The following is a 19,388-nucleotide window of genomic DNA, read 5'->3' as shown; positions in this document are numbered from 1 at the left end:
TATTTAAAACTGCAACCTCCCTACCCATCTCCTTTGGCTTGCACTTTTTTTTTGGGGGGGGGGGTGTTCTCATAATACGTATCACTTTTTTATATACTAAATAATTTAATTTTAAATACACTTGTTATCTATACCTCTCTTTCCTCCCAACCCACAAGGCTGTAAGCTCCATGAGGTCAGGCTCCTTTACCATATTCACTAGTGTATTACAGGCTCCTAGAATAATGCCTGGCACATGCTAGAAGATCACTAAATGTCTGCTGAATGCATGCATGAATATTATTTTTTGAGAAATCTAATATACAAAACAAGCCGAAACATCTGCATCCCCAACCCCACGGAAGGAAGTCCACAAACCCGACAGGCACAACGTCGGTTCGCAGTCCCGCCCACTTCTCCAGCCTCCCAGTCCCCGCCAGTGCCCCCCCCCACCGCGCCCCCGGCGCCAAGCACGCGCAGTTCCTCCTAGCGACACCTCCTGCTCCCACTAGAAGACGCCCGAGCCCGGCCGTCCTCGAAGCACAAACCTGGTCCCACGTGACCCGCGCCGTAGCCACGTGACCGGCGTCGCACCCGGTGGGCGTCACGTGACGGACTCCGCTTTCCTCCAATCGTTGTGCGCCTTTCGGGGATTCCGCCCAGGACTCGGACCGAAACTTAAAACACCCCACTCTCCCGCCAGCCAAAAGGCACGGCTGCCTGCTTCCAGCTGGGCAGCGGTGTCTCTCAAAAGTCTTCTTCTAGAGCGGCTTCAGGAGGCGCGGGCCTACAGCGCGTTCAGTCCCGGAAGTGACGTCTCCCAGAGGGGCCGGAAGTGGCAGTGGAGGGAGGGAAGATGGCGGAGGTGGTGAGTCCGGTGCCCGGGGCGGGGCGGAGGGAGCCAGGGGAGGTGGGTAGAACCCGAGGCCCCCCAGTAGCCGACCCTGGCGCCGCGCTGTCTCCCCAGGGGGAGATAATCGAGGGCTGCCGCCTGCCCGTGCTTCGGCGGAACCAGGACAACGAAGATGAGTGGCGTGAGTGACGTCGGAGGGCGGGGCTAAGGAACCTGAAGGCGAGGGGCGGGAGGGAGCCAACCGAACCCTCGGGAGGGGGTGGGACCTCCATAATCCTGGGGCGGGCGGGGCGCAGATACCCCCCGAGGGGCGTGGCTTTCTGCCGCACCGAAGAACAGGGCGGGGCTTGGAGAGGGGGCGGCACTTGGTGACTAAAGGGGGTTTGGGAGAAAGCTTCCAAGTGCTGGGGCTTAGGGATCCGGCCTGGGGGTGGAGATCAGGTCTCAGGAGGGTGGATTCTCATCGCCTGGCTCGACTAAAGCTCCTGCCTGTGTTGTTCCCACAGCCCTGGCCGAGATCCTGAGCGTGAAGGACATCAGTGGCCGCAAGCTTTTCTACGTCCATTACATTGACTGTGAGTCCTGGGCTGGGGTGAGGTAGGGCTGCAGGGTGGGGTTGGGAGACAGCCTCTGGCATTCCTTCCTGAGCCATCCCCACTGCTGCAGTCAACAAACGCCTGGATGAATGGGTGACCCACGAGCGGCTGGACCTAAAGAAGATTCAGTTCCCCAAGAAAGAGGCCAAGACCCCCACCAAGAACGGACTTCCTGGGTCTCGCCCCGGCTCTCCAGAGAGAGAGGTGGTGAGTAGGTCCCCTGTTTCACCTTTTCTCTCCTGCCTCCTACTTTTCTTATCTCTTGGCCTCAGGGGTTTTTGGATGGGTAGAAGGCTGCACCCTTCCACTCTGGCTTCAGCTTGCAAAGGATGGGGGCCAAATTGTAGCTTCCAGAGTCCAGTAGCTATTCCTATGTCCTTGAGAGGGCAGAGGGTGGGGCTTGATTACTCCATGTTGAGGGGCCCCTACTCCCCTTTCCCATACCACCACCATCCCCACCCCAGAGGAAGACCCTGGACCTATCTCTACAGCCGGCCTCCGCCCAGGCCAGCGGGAAGACCTTGCCAATCCCGGTCCAGATCACACTCCGCTTCAACCTGCCCAAGGAGCGGGAGGCCATTCCCGGTGGCGAGCCTGACCAGCCGCTCTCCTCCAGCTCCTGCCTGCAGCCCAACCACCGCTCAACGGTACCCTCAGCAATTCCAGGGACCTTGCTTTCCTCTGAGGTCCCACCTTCCCTACCTTCTGACCCACCTTTCTTGGTTTCTCTCTGCAGAAACGGAAGGTGGAGGTGGTTTCACCAGCAACTCCAGTGCCCAGCGAGACAGCCCCAGCCTCAGTTTTTCCCCAGGTGAGTCCCCCAAACCCTTTTCTTCTTCCTCTTGTTTTCCCTCTGGCAGCCGCTTTCAGGCTCCTCTCACCACCCTCCCTTCCGTTCTCACCACTTTACTTGCAGAATGGATCAGCCCGTAGGGCAGTGGCAGCTCAGCCAGGACGGAAGCGAAAATCAAATTGCTTGGGCACTGACGAGGTAGGTCTGGGGAAGAGGGAAGCTGGGTGAAAAGGGGGGGAACATAGGCAGAATGGAGAGTTCAGTGATTGGTTTAAAAATAAACAAGAAGGGGCACCTGGCTGGCTCAATCGGAAGAGCGTGCCACTCGATCTCGGGGTTATGAGTTCAAGCCCCACGTTGGGTGTAGAGATTAAAAATTAAACTAGGGAAGCCTGGGTGGCTCAGTCGGTTAAGCATCTGCCTTCGTCTCAGGGCATGATCCCAGGGTCCTGGGATCAAGTCTTGTGTCGGGCTCCTTGCTCAGCAGGGAGCTTGCTTCTCCCTCTGCCTGCTTTGCCTGCAGCTCTCCCTGCTTTGCTCTTTCTCTCTGATGAATAAGTAAATTAAGTCTTTGTTACAGTTGTGTTTTTTTTAATTTACTTTTTATTTTTATTTATTTATTTATTTATTGTAAATTAAATCTTTAATAAATAAATTAAAAAAAAATAAGCGATGGTAGGCAGTGATGGTTGTTGGAAGGATTAGGAGTCAGGTAGAGCTGGTTCAGGTCAGTCATTGGGTAATCTTTTTCAAACTGTAATTGAGAACTTTCCTAGTTTCCTTTTCTTTATTTGGAAAACGGGATATAATACAGTACCAGCGCCGCCCCCCCCCCGCCCACCCCCAACATAGGGTGGTTGTTAGGGTCGAACAAGGAAAGCTATGGAAGGGTTATGCGAGCTGTCAGGTGTCCTGCTTGAGCTGTCTCCTGTAACCTGGTGTTTTCCACTGGCCCCGGACAGGACTCCCAGGACAGTTCAGATGGAATACCGTCAGCGCCACGCATGACTGGCAGCTTGGTGTCTGACCGGAGCCACGACGACATTGTCACCCGGATGAAGAACATTGAGTGCATTGAGCTGGGCCGGCACCGCCTGAAGCCGTGGTACTTCTCTCCGTACCCACAGGAGCTCACCACATTGCCCGTCCTCTACCTCTGTGAGTTCTGCCTCAAATACGGCCGGAGCCTCAAGTGTCTGCAGCGTCACTTGGTATGAGGGGCCCCAGGGGGCTGCTTTCCTACCACCCCCCCACCCTGCTCCTGCCTCTGATCCTCCTCTCTTCCTCAGACCAAGTGTGACCTGCGACATCCTCCGGGCAACGAGATTTACCGCAAGGGCACCATCTCTTTCTTTGAGATTGACGGCCGTAAGAACAAGGTCTGTGGCTGAGGGGCAGTGGGGAGTCATTGGCACTGGTGGTCTGGGGGAAATTAAATGAACAGCTCTTCCCTGTTCAGGAAAACACTGAGCAGTCTGGCCAGCAGATTAGTTCATCTCATTTTTGTTGAGTTCCTGTCATAAGGCAGGTAATGGGAGGTATAAAGATGATCAGTAATTAGACAAAATCTCTGAGTTCACAGTCCACAGAAAAAACGGATTTGCCAGCATCCACTCAGATCCCAGGGGTAAGTGTCATGAAACAAAGGGTGGGTTATGAGGACCCGGAGATGGCCCACAAAGCTTCCCAGAGGAGGTGATCTTTGATCCTTGACATGAAGGATAAGGTGGGTAAGGGGATCCCAAGCAGTGGGGTTCTGAAGGGCAGGCATGGATGTACAGATGATGTGAAAGGTAAAGATCATTCTGGCTTAAAGGCAGAGAGGATGAGGTGAGGCGGTTCCAAGAGACAAGAGCTCAGGTGGTGAGAAGAAGGTCAGTTAGGGGAAGAGCAGGGGTCACTGCAGGTTTTGGGCTTCAAACCTGCCTTAGTCTGTGGCTGCAGGGAGGAAGGAGGGAGTAATGTGGATGCATTCAGCTAAGACTATGAGACCGCCCCTGGGGCATGGAGGGCAGTGAGGGAGAGGGAGGCATCCTGAACCGAGGGGAGAGCTCTGGCTGGGTGCTGAGGAAGCTTGAGGGAGATACTGCTGCTTTCACCGCTGTCCTGTTATTAAGTGTGGACTTAGGCATCCAGATGCAGTGCCCCGCAGGCTGGTTAGAAAGCCATGTCTGATGTGCAGGAGAACATACGTATAGAGGTAAAGCAGAGCAGCAAGATTAATCATTTGCTGGGGCGACCCCTGTGGCTGTTACTTTCTCTTTCTTCTTTTTTTTTTTTTTTAAGATTTTATTTATTTGACAGAGAGCGCGCATGCACAAACGGGGAGCAGCACGCAGAGGGAGAGGGAGAAGCAGGCCCCTTGCTGAGCCAGGAGCCTGATGCAGGGCCCAATCCCAGGACCCCAGGATCATGACCTGAGCCGAAGGCAGATGCTTAACCAACTGAGCCACCCAGGCGCCCCTAAGGCTGTTACTTTCAATTTCAGAATACCTTATCTCCGTTGTAGGACAGGAAATCAGTCTCCAGTAGGTGTGACTGTAGGCGGGAGAGCGTTGTGGTTTTTTTTTTTTTTTTTTTTTTTTTAAGATTTATTTATTTATTTGACAGAGAGAGAAACAGCGTGAGAGGGGATAGGGCCAGAGGGAGAAGCAGGCTCCGTGCTGAGCCGGGAGCCCGATGTGGGACTCGATCCCAGGACTCCGGGATCATGACCTGGGCCGAAGGCAGTCGCTTAACCAACTGAGCCACCCAGGCGCTCGCGTTGTGGTTTTTGACAGGCACATTCTTAGACTGTCACCAGGGTAGAGCTGCTCTCCTAAACCTTGGCAGAGTCTGTCTTCCTGGAGACACACCACAATGTGTTGACGGTTGGTGCTACAGCAGAGGGCAGTGGAAGCCCCCCCCCACCCCCCCAGCAGGAGTTAGCTGCAGGTGCGGGGAACGGGTAAAGCTGCCCCGGCTCCCCAGCAAGGCAGCTGGGCAGACACTATCCCGGAGCTGGTACCCGGGCTCCTTGACACCGAGAAGTAGCTGCCTGAGCGGCAGGGACAGCCTGACTGAGAGAATGAGGCAGGCCCCAGGGAGGAAGGCTTGTCCCGTATCAGCCTCGGGTAAAGAAACCACAATAACGGCCACGTTTAAGACAGGGTACCCAGAGTGGTGACAGGCCTTTTCCTTTGCAGAGTTATTCCCAGAACCTGTGTCTCTTGGCCAAGTGCTTCCTCGACCACAAGACGTTGTACTATGATACAGACCCCTTCCTCTTCTATGTCATGACAGAGTATGACTGCAAGGGCTTCCACATCGTGGGCTACTTCTCCAAGGTGAGCACTCACCCGGACCCTCTCTCAGCCCTGCCCCGAGCCGTGTCCCCTCCTCACTCACCCACTCCCATTTTGCAGGAAAAGGAATCCACAGAAGACTACAACGTGGCCTGCATCCTGACTCTGCCTCCCTACCAGCGCCGGGGCTACGGCAAGCTGCTGATCGAGTTCAGTGAGTATCTGCGCGCTAGGCCGGGGGCTGGGGGCTGGGGCCAGGCACCTGCAGGCCCAGGCCCGGGGCTGGTGCTGCCATCGCGCCTCCCCCATAGCCTTCTGGGTTGCTGTGATTGTCAGCCCTGCCACCAGGTGAGCTGGCCAGAAAGAAAGCTGGGACTCTCCCAAGGTTTTCTCCTTGCTCAGGGTGACCGCCCTGCTCGTCTGGGCTAGGTTTTCAGCCCCTCACTCTTCCTTGGCTCAAGTTCTAAGCACCACCCAACTTTTCCCAATCTGACTTCTATGCTCCCCCCGAGAGCCCTGGGCGGAAGCCAGGTGAGCCCCTGTTGCTCATCTGTCTGGTTCTGGACCATCATACAAATTCCTGAGTGAGGACCAGTGCTTTGTTTCCCTAGTTGTGGCCTGAGCCTTGCACACAGTGGATGTTCAAAATGCTGTTAACTCAGCAAAAGCAAGAAGCACTGACTCATGTGACTTTAGCCTCTGCTCCTTGGATTCGGGCAGGTCCATCTCATGAAGCCCACGAGTGACTCTGCCCCTGCGTACATGAACTCTTCTGTGTTCCCCAACTGCAAGGCCCCCTTCTGCTTCCCAGCAGCTTACCCCACTCCATTCAACTCACCACTTAACGGAACCCTTGGGATAATCAAGCTCTGACCTGAGAGATAGGAGGGAACCTGAGCTGTGAAGACATAGAGGCTTGACTTGATCCAGGTCATGGTCCATTTGAGGAACTTTATTAATAGAATCCTTAGGAAGCCCCCAGCTTGGTAGAACGGGCAGATTCTTAAAGAAAATGAATCTAAGTCTGGAAGCTCAGACCTCAGTGGAGACAGGACGTGGGCAAGGTCACCAGTGTGATGTGCTCAGTCCTGCCCTGCAGGAGTGGACAGGTGCCCCAGAAGTGCCCATTGCGGGCAGTCCTTGAGGGCAGGTAGATCCTCGCCGGGGGGGGGCGGGAGCTCCCTGCTGAGGCGAGTGTGGCCTCCAGCTGATCTGTCTGGACTCCACATGCACTGGCAGGCCCAGCAAAGCTGAGTGAGAACGCAGCCGTGCCCCCTTCCCCTTCCGTGCTGCCTTTCTCTAGAGCAGCAGCCTCTCTGTCCTGCTCCCAGCCAGGCTGCTTGGTGGAAGTTGCAGGAGATTGGGCCAGGCTGGCTGGTAAAGATGGGGAGGGGCGGGCAGAAAGGTCCGTGACCCAAGATAGTTATGACTGAGGGTGAAGAAGGGCTTCTAGAGGTAATGGGAGACACCCCAGGACCCTGAGGGAGAGAATGAAGACTCTGCCAGGAGACACAAAGCTATATAAGGTTTCACAGGGCCTGAGGGGCTCACTGGGAACTGTCTGCCAGTGGCCAGAAGTCAGCAGGGTAGAGGAGAGCAGAGTGAGAGAACCTCTGTAGAGGTCAGTTACCTGTGAGGAATGGCCGCCTTCTGCCCTGGGAAGTGCCTTGGTGCCTCTCTCTTGCTTCCTGTCAACACCTAGTTGGGGCGGCCTGGTCCTAGAGCAGCTGATGCTCCTCGGGTCACAGCTGGGGGGACTGATTCGACCGCAAATCCAAACATTCTCAGGCCTCGACCGCACGTGGGGGTCTGCCTTCCCTCTCACAGACCCAGGCAGAGTCTGGAAGGATGAAAATCAGAGGCGCTTGCCTTTCGTGTCATCTTCTCTGCACTCCCCTGGCTCCCGAGTACTCCTCCAGGTGGATTAGAGCTGCTCCCTCAGAACCCTCCACAGCACAGAGATGAAGAAGGAATTCTCCATAGTTCTTTTTGGGGAAACAGACACAGCAGACAAGCCCCATGTGCCAGGTCACAGACTCGCACGTGGCAGGGCCGAGATGAGAACCAGGCAGTTTACTTCTCTAACTCATGTTCTGAAACGTTGGTTGCACAAAGGTGTGATCGCTTACCCACCCCTTCCTGCTCCCTTGCTGTAGGCTATGAACTCTCCAAAGTGGAAGGGAAAACGGGGACCCCTGAGAAGCCCCTCTCAGACCTTGGCCTCCTGTCCTACCGGAGCTACTGGTCCCAGACCATCCTGGAGATCCTGATGGGGCTGAAGTCAGAGAGCGGGGAGAGGCCACAGATCACCATCAAGTGAGCCTGGCCCTACCTCCTGTCCTGGGGGTGCATGGCATGGCCCATCCTCACTCCTGGGGTTCCTGGGGGCTTGGGGCAGAGATGAAGGCTTCCAGAGGACCTGATCTTTGCCCTCCCACAGCGAGATCAGTGAAATCACCAGCATCAAGAAGGAGGATGTCATTTCCACTCTACAGTACCTCAACCTCATCAACTACTACAAGGTAGGGAGGCAGGCAGGGGGAGACAGGTGTGTGTAGGGCTGCAGAGTGCGGGCCCTGCGTGGGCTGACTCCCCCTGGCCCCATCTCCCATCCAGGGCCAGTATATCCTCACACTGTCAGAGGACATCGTGGATGGACATGAAAGAGCTATGCTCAAGCGGCTCCTTCGGATCGACTCCAAGTGTCTGCACTTCACTCCCAAGGATTGGAGCAAGAGGGGGAAGTGGTGACCAGACACTGTCCATGGCAGTGGCAACAAAGCAGAACTGGGGCTGACAGCACATCCCAGCCCTACCGGGGCCCCCAAGAGGCACACCAAGGGAGGTGGGGCTGAGGACAGCTCTATAAGGAGAGGACAGGTCTGGTAGGGCCTGGCTGGTGCCTAGCACCGAGGTGAGCTCAGGGCTCAGGTCAGCTCCAAGGTCAGCTGGCTGCAGGTCTGGCCCTGCTATGAACCAGGGACTCTACGGAGCCAGGCAGCTGTGTACAGTGCGAGGGAGGCGAGGGTGGGGGGGTGCGCTCTGGACAGAGGGCCAGTGGCTGTAAAAATTTCTTTTGTAAAATAGGAGTTGGGGGGCGGGGTGGGTACTGGCTGCAAAGTTCTGGCCTCTCTTGCCCTCACTGCCCCTTGGCAATAAATTGTTTCTATAGGCCAGAGCCATGGAAGTTCTTGTGGGAGAAGGGGCAGTGCCAACTTAGGGACTCCCAAGGTGTCCACAAACTCACAGGTGCTGTGAAGAGCTTGTTTATTGGGGGGTGATGGAATCCGTCAGTGGTTCCAAAATGAAGAGTTGGTTTACTGGGGTGGAGGGAGTGGTGGCTTTCAATGTCAAGTTCCAGTTCTCAGTCCTCAGGCACCTGTGCGTGAATCTGCAACAGGAGTCACTACTGGATTTTTGACATATAGTGACTCGGTGGCCCACATTCTCTCGGAGAGACCAAGCTACTCAGAATGTTAGCCCCTTCCAGACAGGTCAGAGGTGGGGAAGCCACACTGCTCCTGACCAGTCTAATCCTCCATTCAGACCCAAGCTCCATCTGCCCCATTGTACTCCCCAGCCCCGAAGCCCTGAAGCCCCGAATCCACTCGGGCAAGATTTTGGACAACCCAGGGAATAACCGTGAAGTCACAGGGTAATGGATGGGGCCTGGAAAGGTGAGGCCCATCCACCTACTCACCGCTGCAGCCAGACTGGGCCAGGTGAGCGCCCCGCGCACTTTGGCATCTGGACCGGGGATGGTCTCCAGGCCCCACAGCGTGAAGCGGCTGAAACTGGCGGTGGCTCTGATAAATTGGTCCTGAGGAAGGGGCCCGGCTCAACACTGGGACACCGCGGCCGCCCGCACCCCCCTCCAGCCCTGACCCCCTGTGCTCACGAAGTCCCGCTCCAGCGCCTCTGGGGGTACCGCCAGCTCCTGCTGCTCTCGCAGTTTCGACGAACCCTCCGAGAAGTCCTTCCCCAGCAACACCTCTCCCTTCTCTTCCATCACCATCACGTATCCTTCGAGGCCGGGCGGCAGCACCACCTCCTCGCCCCGTAGTCTGCGGCCCCGAAACGACACTTCGAGTCCTGTAGGAGGCGGCGCAGTGTCTCGGTGGAGGGCCTGATTCCGGCCTTGCGGGGCAAGCCCCTTGGAGCCCTCCCCCCACCTCCGGTGGACCACCATCCCCAGGAGCCCTCGCGCCGCTCCTCGCCGAGGAGACCGCGGCGTGGGCGCGGGGACTGCCGGGAGTCGTAGTCCGGCGCTGAGCACTCACCATCTGGACCCTGGCGGATGGCAGGGGTGAAGAAGCGCTCCACCGGGGCGGGTCCGTTAACCAGGACCTCGCAGGGCAGAAGGTGCAGCGTGGCGTGGGCGGCGTCGCGCAGCGTGCCGGGGCGCAAGTGGATGCGGCACTTCTCGACCGCCACCTCGTCGCTGCTTTCCATCCTTCGCCGCTTGCTGGCTAAGGCCAAAGCTGGCGCGGAAAACGCGCGGAGCCTGTCGGGAGGCCGGGGACGATCAGCGCAGAGGCTCCTGGGAGGCGTAGTCCTTCCCTGAGGCTCCTCTGAGCCTCTGTGAGCCCCGCCTTTCTGTGTTCAAGTCCCAGTCTTTTTTTCTTGAAAATGTTTTTCGGTGGTACGTTCTTATTGTAAAAAATTAAAACTATTCCGAAAAGTACTCTTTTTATGTTATTCGCAGGGAGAGTTGCTTGTTTGTTTTACGGGGTCATCAACCCTTCCTCAAATGAGTTGATATTTTATCTGAGTTTGTGTCTTGTTTTCCAAACCGTGACTTTTATTTCTTTGTAGTAGATTTATCAATCTTTTCTTCTTATGTCTTTTTTGTTTTCGCAGTACGTTTTCTTTTTTGGTTTCTTAAGTCCTCTCTAATGTTTATTTGTTCAGATACCCAAGTTAGATATGTTTTCTCAAGTTCTTTCATGAAACAAACACATACAAAACTGGCAATTAAGATTACAATTGCACTTAATTTATAGATTTGAGAAAGTGAAACACACCTCCAGACATCCAGATGCCGTGCGTGGTGTTCTGTTAAACATGAACAATTTCACAGAACATCAACATCAGAGGAAGTCACTCTGTGACGTGCAGGATCAAGACAAAAACAAGATCACTCTATAATCATGTGAACACCAACAAAGACAGGAACACTGTCCAAACCACAAAAATGATGAAACATCCCTCCTTCTTGGGTAATATAAGTGACATTTACCAATTACAGCTTTAGCTTTTGTCTAGGTAAAATTTGTTAACATATCCCATCCTAGAAATACTCTCACTTCCTGGCAGTATCCAACCCAGAGAAAAACTATGGCTTTCTTTTCTTTTTTTCTTCTCTTTTCTTTTTCTTTTTATTTATTTATTTGGCAGAGAGAGACAGTGAGAGAGGGAACATAAGCAGGGGGAATGGGAGAGGGAGAAGCAGGCTTCCCACCAAGCAGGAGCCCAATGCGGGGCTCTATCCCAGGACTGGGATCATGACCTGAGCTGAAGGCAGACGCTTAACGACTGAGCCACCCAGGCGCCTCAGAACTATGGCTTTCTTAAACCCTCCCCCAAATCACCTAGCACAAGCCCAAATCCTATAAATCCTTCCTAAACACCCTCTTACTGAGATGCCCAACAGTGTAAGAGTAATAATAAACCCATTTGTCCAACTATAGATGTATTCCTGGTAGTCTTTGGCTGGAGGGTATTAACAGATCAAAGAGTCTTGCTTTATTTAGTTTCTATCAAGAAAAAGATACATAATACCATTTCTTCACATCTTCTTTTATGTCTGTGCAATTGTGAAGTTTTCTTTGTATATAATAGTTATTACATATTTTTTAAGTTTATTCCTAGATAGCTTTTATTTGTTTCTGTTATAAATTAGATTTTTTCCATTTTATTATTATTTTTTTTAGAGACGAAGGAGTGGGGAGGGGCAGAGGGAGAGGGACAAGCAGACCCCGAGCTGAGCACAGAAACTGATGCCTGGCTTGATCTCATAACCCTTAGATCATGACCTGAGCCAACATCAAGAGTCAGTGGCTTAATCAACAGGGCCACCCAGGTGCCCCATTTTCCATTTTATTTTTAACTATTTTTTATCTAAAGCAGAGGTTGGCAAATCTCACATATGATCTCTGTCACAGTTACTCAGCTTTGTCATTGTAGCATAAAAACAGCTATAAACAATATGCAAATAAATAAGCATGGCTGTCTTCCAGGAAAACTTCATTTGCAAAAACAAGAAGTGAGCTGGATTTGGTCTGCAGACACAGTTTTCAGGGAAGCTGTTGATTCTCACACATTAGTTCTTAAACCAGATAGATACTGAATTCTTCTATTATTTCTAAGAGTTTTCAGTTTATTTTCTTGGGTCTTCCAGAATTAAGTCCTTCCACTTCCAAACAATGATAACTTTGCCTCTTCATTGCATTGTGTAATTTGTAGCATTTTCTAGCACTTTCAGAACAATCTCACATGTTACTAATATCAGTGGACATTTTCTTTTTCCTGAAATTTTCATGGGAATGCTTTGCTATTTCACCAATAATCATGAAGCTGCCTTTCGATTTGTTACACATGTCTGGTTAAAGCTATACTACTAACTGGTTGTTGTTGGGTTTTTTTAGATTTTATTTATTTATTTGACAGAGAGAGAGACAGTGAGAGAGGGAACACAAGCAGGGGGAGTGGGAGAGGGAGAGGCAGGCTTCCTGCGGAGCCCGATGCGGGGCTCGATGCGGGGCTCGATCCCAGGACCCTGGGACCATGACCTGAGCCGAAGGCAGATGCTTAACGACTGAGCCACCCAGGTGCCCCTACTAACTGTTTTTTAACTCAGGAGTAGATGTTAGATTTTATTTTTATATTTTTGGTTTTGCAACTTTCCCACAGTCTGGATTCTACTGATTGTGTTCCTAGCGTCATGGTCATCTGTCCTATATTTCCTGCAAATTAGTAGTAAGATCTAGAAGTGTCATCAGATTCTCTGGGGGGAGGGGGCAAGATTATTTCAAGGGGGTGGCATCTTTTTCTGTCAGGGGATACCTCATGTCTTTTTTGTGAGGTTAGCTGTCATAGATGATCACTACCTAGATCCTTTCATTCATGAGGGGTTACAAAAAGCTGATATTCTAAGTCCACCATTCTTCTTTTTTTTTTTTTTTAAGATTTTTTATTTATTCATTTGAGAGAGAGAGAGAGAACAAGCAGGGGGAGAGACAGAGGGAGAGGGAGAAGCAGACTCCCCACTGAGCTGAGAGCCCGACGTGGGACTCAATTCCAGGACCTGGAGATCAGGACCTGAGCCAAAGGCAGACGGGTAACCATCTGAGCCACCCAGGCCCCCCTAAGTCCACCATTCCTCTTTCACTCTCTATAATACTTCTATAAAGACAACTCCCCCTCATCAACTATCTGGTTGCCCCTTGGTACAGTGAGTTTAAGAAAAGCAAAATAATTGCTTGATGCTTTCCTTTTATTTCCGTTTTTAAAATAATAAGTTGTTTCCTTGGCATGCTCCAACTATGACCCTTTTAAAAAATTATTATTAAATGGTAGATTTTTAACATTTTGATATAATTTAGCTAATTGTGGTTATTATTCTTTTTAAAAAAGATTTATTTATTTATTCTAGAGAGAAGGGGAGAGGCAGAGGGAGAGGGTCTTTTTTTTTTTTTTTAAGATTTTATTTGTTTATTTGACACAGAGAGAGAGAGAGAGAGAGAGAAGAAGGAGGGAGGGAGCAAACACAAGCAGGGGGAGCAGCAGGCAGGGGAGAAGCTGACTTCCCACTGGGCAGAGAGCCCAGTGTGGGACTTGATCCCAGAACCCTGGGATCATGACCAGAGCCGAAGGCAGATGCTCAACCGCCTGAGCCACCCAGGCGCCCCGAGGGAGAGTCTTAAGCAGACTACTATGAGCATGGACCCAGATGCAGGGCCAGATCTCACAACCCTGAGATCAGGACCTGAGCCAAAACCAAGAGTCCGGTGCTTAACCAACTGAGCTGCCCAGGGGCCCTGTGGTTATTATTCTTATCAACCCCCACATTGTCCCATCCTGCCAATGAAAGCCTCTTCAAGTTAGCTCGTGAGTCTTTTTATGTTACCTTTTTTTTTTAGTCTTTTATAGTTTTTTTGTTTGTTTTCCAGAATCACAAGATGTTCCTGGCTCATCTAGTACCTCATTGCTTTTACTTTTTTATCTTTTTTTTCCTGCCCCAGATTGAATCATCCATTTCTCCAAGGATCCCTGGTTTTCTTACTAGGAAATTGTATTTACTAAACCAATGTGAAACTAGATGTGCTCATTGCCACTAGATTGTTTCTAGATGTTTTTAGTGGATGTTCTCAGTTTCTAGATGTTTTCAGTGGACAAAGCTAGGAAATATGTAGATTTCTCTTTTAAAGGGAAAATACCCATCATGAGATCCTACTGTTACTTCTAGGAGGACAGGGCCTTACTAGCCTCATTACTTGTACATTTGTATCCTTTTTTTCTCTTGCACTGAAAAATGCCAGTTCTCATCCACTTGGTTCCCTACTATATACACAACAGTCTCGGAAGAAAAATAACAACACCACAACTAACAATAATGAACAAACACATTTTAAGCATTTATTTTTATAGTTTCCTTTTTCCTTAAGATATATTCCACTACAGATATATATAATTCACTTACTGTTTTTAAAAGTCACTGAAACATTGGTAACATTGTTTATTCTTTTAAATCAGTAGCCTAAATTGATGTACATTGAATTCAATTTCCTGATATTTTGTTGAGGATTTTTACACCTGTGTTCATGAGCAGTATTGATCTGTACCTTTCTTTTCTTCTAATGTCTTTATCTGGTTTTGGCTCTAGGGTGATGCTGACCTCATAGAATGAGTTTGAAAGTATTACCTCTGCTTCTATTTTCTGGAAGAGATTATAGAGAATTTTTATTGTTCTTTCTTAAATGGGTTTTCACCACTAGAATTCACCAGGGGAACCAACTGGCCCAATGTTTTCCTTTTTGGAGGGTTATTAATTATTTTTTATTGTTGTTCATTTTTAAATAGATTTTTATCTCTTTCAGATTTATCACGGTATTATTGCTAAATTGTACATCATGATGATTTGATACATCGGGTTCCTCCCATCCAGTTAATTAACACATCCATCACCTCACATGTTTATTGTTATAATTATGTTATATATTAATAATATATAATAGTAACTTATATTTTATATACTTATTATTGATTCAAATTCTTTAATAGATATAGGTCTATTCAGATAATCTATTTTTTTGTGTGTAAGTTTTCTTACTTTATATCATTCAAGGAATTGGTCCATGTCATTTAAGTTACCAGATTATGGACATAGAGTTGTTTGTAATATTTCTTTATTATCCCTTTAATGACCATGGGATCAGTAGTGATGACCCCTCTTTTATTTCTGGTATTAGTAATTTGTGTCTTCTCTCTATTTTTCTTAGTCTGGCTAGAGGCTTATCAATTTTTACTGATATTTTCATAAAATCAGCTTTTGGTTTCATTGATGTTCTCTGTTGATTTCCTGCTTTCAATTTCATTGAGTTCTACTCTAATTTTTGTTATTTTTTCCCCTTTGCTTGCGTTAGGCTTATATTCCCCTTCCTTCTCTAGTTTCGTAAAGCAGGAGTTTAGATTATTGGTTTTAGAGCTATCTTCTTTTCTAAAATATGCATTCAATACCATAAACCTCACTCTAAGTAGAACTTTCATTGAATCCCACAGATTTTGACAAGTTATATTTTATTTTCATTTAATTCAAGATACTTTAAATTTTCTCTTGAAACTTCTTTGATCCATGTGTTATTTAAAGGGTGTTAGTTAATCTCCAAATATTTGAGAATTTTCCAGCAATCTTTCTGTCATTGATTTCTAGTTTAATTCCATTGTGGTTGAAGAACAGATTTCTATTCTTTTAAATTTGTTAAGGTGTGTTTTATGGCCCCAAATGTGGTCTTTCTTGGTGAATGTTCCACTGCACTTGAGAAGAACATGTATTCTGCTGCTCTTGGGTGTAATATTCTATAATCTATAGAAGTATTCTATAATTAAATCCAGTTGATTAATGGTACTGTTTTGTTCAACTACATCAATACTGATTTTCTGCCTGCTTGATCTGGCAGTTACTGATAAAAAGGTGTTGAAGTCTCCCACAAGCAGTGCATTTGTCTATTTCTCCTTTCAGTTTTACCAAGTTTTTGCCTCATTTTTTTTTTTAAGAGAGGGAGTGGGGAGGGGCAGAGGGAGAGGGCGAGAGAGAATTTTTTTTTTTTTAAGATTTTATTTATTTGACAGAGAGAGACACAGAGAGGCAACACAAGCAGCAGGAGTGGGAGAGGGAGAAGAAGGCCTCCCGCGGGGCTCGATCCCAGGACCCTGGGATCATGATGTGAGCTGAAGGCAGACGCTTAACGACTGAGCCACCCAGGCGCCCTAAAAAAATAATTTTTTTAATTTGTTGCCCTAGAGTTTGCAATATATGTTTATAATTCATCTAAGCCGCTTTCAAATGACACTATAGATACTTTGTAACAAAGTATTCCCAGTTTCTGCTTGTAACATTCCCTTGTTACATTGCTGCCATTCATTTCACATGTCCCTATAATTTCTTGAAGTTAACTGTTCCTGCCCGGCAGGGTCCCACTTCTGCTTTGCAGTCAAGTCTCCAGCTTACTATGTATTTGACCTCATGGGTAGTTCTCTAGGACCAACTAGCTGAAGAATAAAAAGTTTAAGCCGGGCTTACAGATGGTGTGGATCATAAGCTGGTACCAACTGGACATAGAATGCTGTATCATTATAGCCCATTGGTAGGGGTCCAGACGGAGAAGTGGACAGCTGGTTATCCACTTGGCCTAGAAAGAGGATGACCAGCAGTAGTATATCAAGATTTCTCCACCTTGACACTCCTGACATTTGGGGCTGGATAATTCTTGTTGGGCCTGTCCTATGCTTTGTAGGGTGTTTAGCAGCATCCCTGGCCTCTATACACTCAATGCCATAGCAGTGCCCCCCCAAGTCCCCTACAATTGTGACAACCAAGAATGTCTCCATCTATTGCTAGATATCTCTTAGAAAATGAGACACCTCCCCTCCCAGTTGAGAACCACTGTTCTATAGTGATTCACGGTGGAAGCTAAAGGTTAGGCAAATGTTCTGGGACATGGAAAGAACGTAATTAAAAAATTGGTGGCTCAGGGGGCGCCTGGGTGGCTCAGTTGGTTAAGCGACTGCCTTCGGCTCAGGTCATGATCCTGGAGTCCCAGGATCGAGTCCCTGGATCGAGTCCCGCATCGGGCTCCCTGCTCGGCAGGGAGCCTGCTTCTCCCTCTAACCCTCCCCCCTCTCATGTGCTCTCTCTCTCTCATTCTCTCTGTCTCAAATACATAAATAAAATCTTAAAAAAAAAAAAAAGTAATGAGGCATTGGGCCCAGGACCATGGGCATCACAGGTCTTACCTCGAGCCATCTTGGAACAGCAGGCTTTATAGAACAGTGGGGTGCTTACTCAAAACAGTTACTCTGCCTACTGGGGGACAATATCTTGCTAGCTTTAGGCAGCTCTCCTATAGGATATGGTATGTCCTTATCCTAATGGTACCTATAGATTTTCATCAATAGTGGTGACTGAGTGATGACATGGAGAGGTCAATGTCTTTGAGAGAAAAGTTCAATGTTACTTACAGTTCCCCTGGAAACAAGGGGCACAGCACGCCACACAGGGCCACGTGGGTAGCACCAGAGTTGACCAGGAGTCAGAGAGGGGTGAAGGGAAGGCATAGGCCACTGCCTTTTGGGGAGCTTCTGTGGGAAAGTCAAGGCAGGGCAGGGTAAACAGCTTAGGATTGGCTAGTTTGAATAATTCTGGTGGACTTTGGGACATAGGGACTGTCCCTAGGTATCTGGTACCAGGGCTGATTTAGGGCAGAGGAATATTGACTTGGTATTTGAGAAGTAAGTAGAGGAAGTGGTTCAGGGTTTGGGCTCTGGATCGCAGGGGAGATGTAAACAACTTTGGCTGTTAGTTTGGTGCTGTAACTAACAGCTGCCAAATAAACAAATACGGAATCTAAGAAAACAAAGAACAATCCTCTGAATCAAGGACTTATATGTTGTGTTTTTTCACTTTTGATCAGAATATAAGGGTCTGGGAACCAAGGGATAAAGTAGGAGTGGCTTCTTTTATATAAAATGATGATCTCACATTTTTTTTCAACTTTTATTTGAACTAGTTTTAGACTTACAGAGAACCTGAAAGAGTTCCCAAATACCCTTCACTTGGCTTCTCCTAATGTTGACATTTTATAGATCCAGAGTGCAATGATCAAAAGAAAGAAAGTAGCACTGATACAATACTATGAATGAATTTGCAGACAATATTCACATTTTGCGAGATTTCCCATCAATGCCCATTTTCTGGTCCAGGATCTGACCAAAGATCCCGCATTACATCTAATTATCATGCTTTCTAGTCTTCTCCCATATGTGACAGTTCCTTAGTTTTTTTTTTTTTCTTTTATGACCATGACACTTATGAAGAGCACTGGCCATTTGTTTTGGAGAATCTCTCTCAGTTTGGATTTGCCTGATGTTTTCTCCCAATTGCATTGAAGATATTTATTTTTGGCAAGAATACCACAGAAGCGCTATTGTGCCTTTCTCCATTAGCATATCACTGCACTTTTTTTAAAAAAGATTTTATTTTGAAGTAATCTCTATACCCAGCATGGGACTCGAACCCACAACCCCAAGATCAAGAGTCGCACGCTCCTTGGACTGAGCCAGCCAGATGCCCCATCACATATTACTGGTATGTTAACTCTAATCACTTGGTGAAGGTGGTGTTTGTCAGAGTTCTCCCCTCCAGAGTTACTATATTTTATTTTATAATTCATAAGTATCTTATAGGGAGATATGTTGAGACTCTGCAAATAATCTCTCCCTTATCACACTTTTCCCACTATTTAAGAATTCACTGATGATTGCCTGAAGCTATTACTACTATGATGTTTGCCTAGTGGTGATTCTATTTCTGACATTCCTTTGACATTGATTAATTAGAATTCTAAATATTTTATTTATTTATTTGACAGAGAGATAGAGAGCACAAACAGGGAGAGCAGCAGAGGGAGAGGGAGAAGCAGGCTCTCCACCGAGCAGGGAGCCTGATGCGGGACTCAATTCTACGACCCTGGGATCATGACCTGAGCCAAAGGCAGATGCTTAACCATCTGAGCCACCCAGGCACCCCTGATTAATTGGAATTCTAGAGCTTTCCCTTTCCCCTCATCTATTCATTCAATTACTTACTTATAGCAACATGGGCTCATGCATATTTACTCATTCTATAGGTTTTAATCCATTATTATCATTATTTTCTTACTTAACTCATTCCAGGCTTGGCCATCGAGAGCTCCTTCAAATTCCCTGCCTTCATACGTTGAAAAAGTCGCCATCATTAGAAAATTTCATATTGATATATAATTCACATACCATAAAATTCACCCCTTTAAAGTATAAAATCTAGTCATTTTAGTATATTCACAAGATTGTGAAACCACCACAATGATCAAGTTCCAGAATATTTTTGTCATGTTTAATGCTTTGCAACTTGAATTCTACTTTGCTTTATATCAAGAGCATTACCTCTGATTTTTTATTGTTTCCATTTACCTGGTATAACTTGTCCATCCCCTTTAGTTTCTCTGAATCATGTTGCTCTAGGTGTTTCTCTTGCAGGTAACACATAGTTGGGTCTTGCTATTTGAGTCCTACTGAAAACTTTAAAAAAATAGGTGAGTTAAGCCTTAGATTTACATTTATCAATA

The 19,388-nt window shown here is 48.2% G+C and overlaps 2 protein-coding genes across 6 annotated transcripts; one reads left to right on the top strand and one right to left on the bottom strand.

Annotated features, from left to right (window-relative positions):
* The first annotated feature begins 829 nt into the window (after nt 1-829).
* KAT5 (lysine acetyltransferase 5) lies at nt 830-9,692 on the top strand. 5 transcript variants are annotated; one of them, XM_021685046.2, is made up of 14 exons: nt 830-847; nt 947-1,013; nt 1,339-1,407; nt 1,499-1,635; nt 1,920-2,075; nt 2,165-2,239; nt 2,345-2,419; nt 3,184-3,432; nt 3,511-3,600; nt 5,407-5,547; nt 5,626-5,719; nt 7,662-7,821; nt 7,946-8,027; nt 8,122-9,692. In XM_021685046.2, exons 1-14 carry the CDS (start codon nt 836-838, stop codon nt 8,254-8,256), a joined length of 1,542 nt encoding a protein of 513 aa, XP_021540721.1. In that variant the 5' UTR covers nt 830-835; the 3' UTR covers nt 8,257-9,692. The 5 variants fall into 5 exon arrangements, with proteins under 5 accessions (XP_021540721.1, XP_021540720.1, XP_021540723.1 ...); XM_021685045.2 differs by having other exon boundaries at nt 1,893-2,075; XM_021685048.2 differs by lacking the exon at nt 1,920-2,075.
* Nucleotides 8,760-9,996, bottom strand: RNASEH2C (ribonuclease H2 subunit C). Its single transcript, XM_021685049.2, has 4 exons — nt 9,786-9,996; nt 9,404-9,597; nt 9,206-9,325; nt 8,760-8,896 (listed from the first exon to the last, which is right to left on the bottom strand). The coding sequence occupies exons 1-4, from the start codon at nt 9,955-9,957 to the stop codon at nt 8,870-8,872; spliced, it is 513 nt and encodes a 170-aa protein (XP_021540724.1). The 5' UTR covers nt 9,958-9,996; the 3' UTR covers nt 8,760-8,869.
* Between the last annotated feature and the right edge of the window lie 9,392 nt (nt 9,997-19,388).

The sequence above is a fragment of the Neomonachus schauinslandi genome, chromosome 11, assembly GCF_002201575.2.
Source record: "Neomonachus schauinslandi chromosome 11, ASM220157v2, whole genome shotgun sequence".
Taxonomy (NCBI): Eukaryota; Metazoa; Chordata; class Mammalia; order Carnivora; family Phocidae; genus Neomonachus; species Neomonachus schauinslandi.
Note: the sequence above shows the minus strand (reverse complement) of the source record. Positions and strands in the feature narration are given on the sequence as shown.

Bases quoted from the DNA above. Each gene is read 5' to 3' on its own strand.
- KAT5 (XM_021685044.2), top strand. From the start codon at position 836: ATGGCGGAGGTGGTGAGTCCGGTGCCCGGGGCGGGGCGGAGGGAGCCA. The intron at 1,408-1,498 runs GTGAGTCCTGGG...CCACTGCTGCAG, and splicing joins CTACGTCCATTACATTGACT to TCAACAAACGCCTGGATGAA. The intron at 1,636-1,919 runs GTGAGTAGGTCC...CTATCTCTACAG, and splicing joins GCTCTCCAGAGAGAGAGGTG to CCGGCCTCCGCCCAGGCCAG.
- RNASEH2C (XM_021685049.2), bottom strand. From the start codon at position 9,957: ATGGAAAGCAGCGACGAGGTGGCGGTCGAGAAGTGCCGCATCCACTTG. The intron at 9,598-9,785 runs GTGAGTGCTCAG...CGCCTCCTACAG, and splicing joins CATCCGCCAGGGTCCAGATG to GACTCGAAGTGTCGTTTCGG. The intron at 9,326-9,403 runs GTGAGCACAGGG...CCCCTTCCTCAG, and splicing joins AGGCGCTGGAGCGGGACTTC to GACCAATTTATCAGAGCCAC.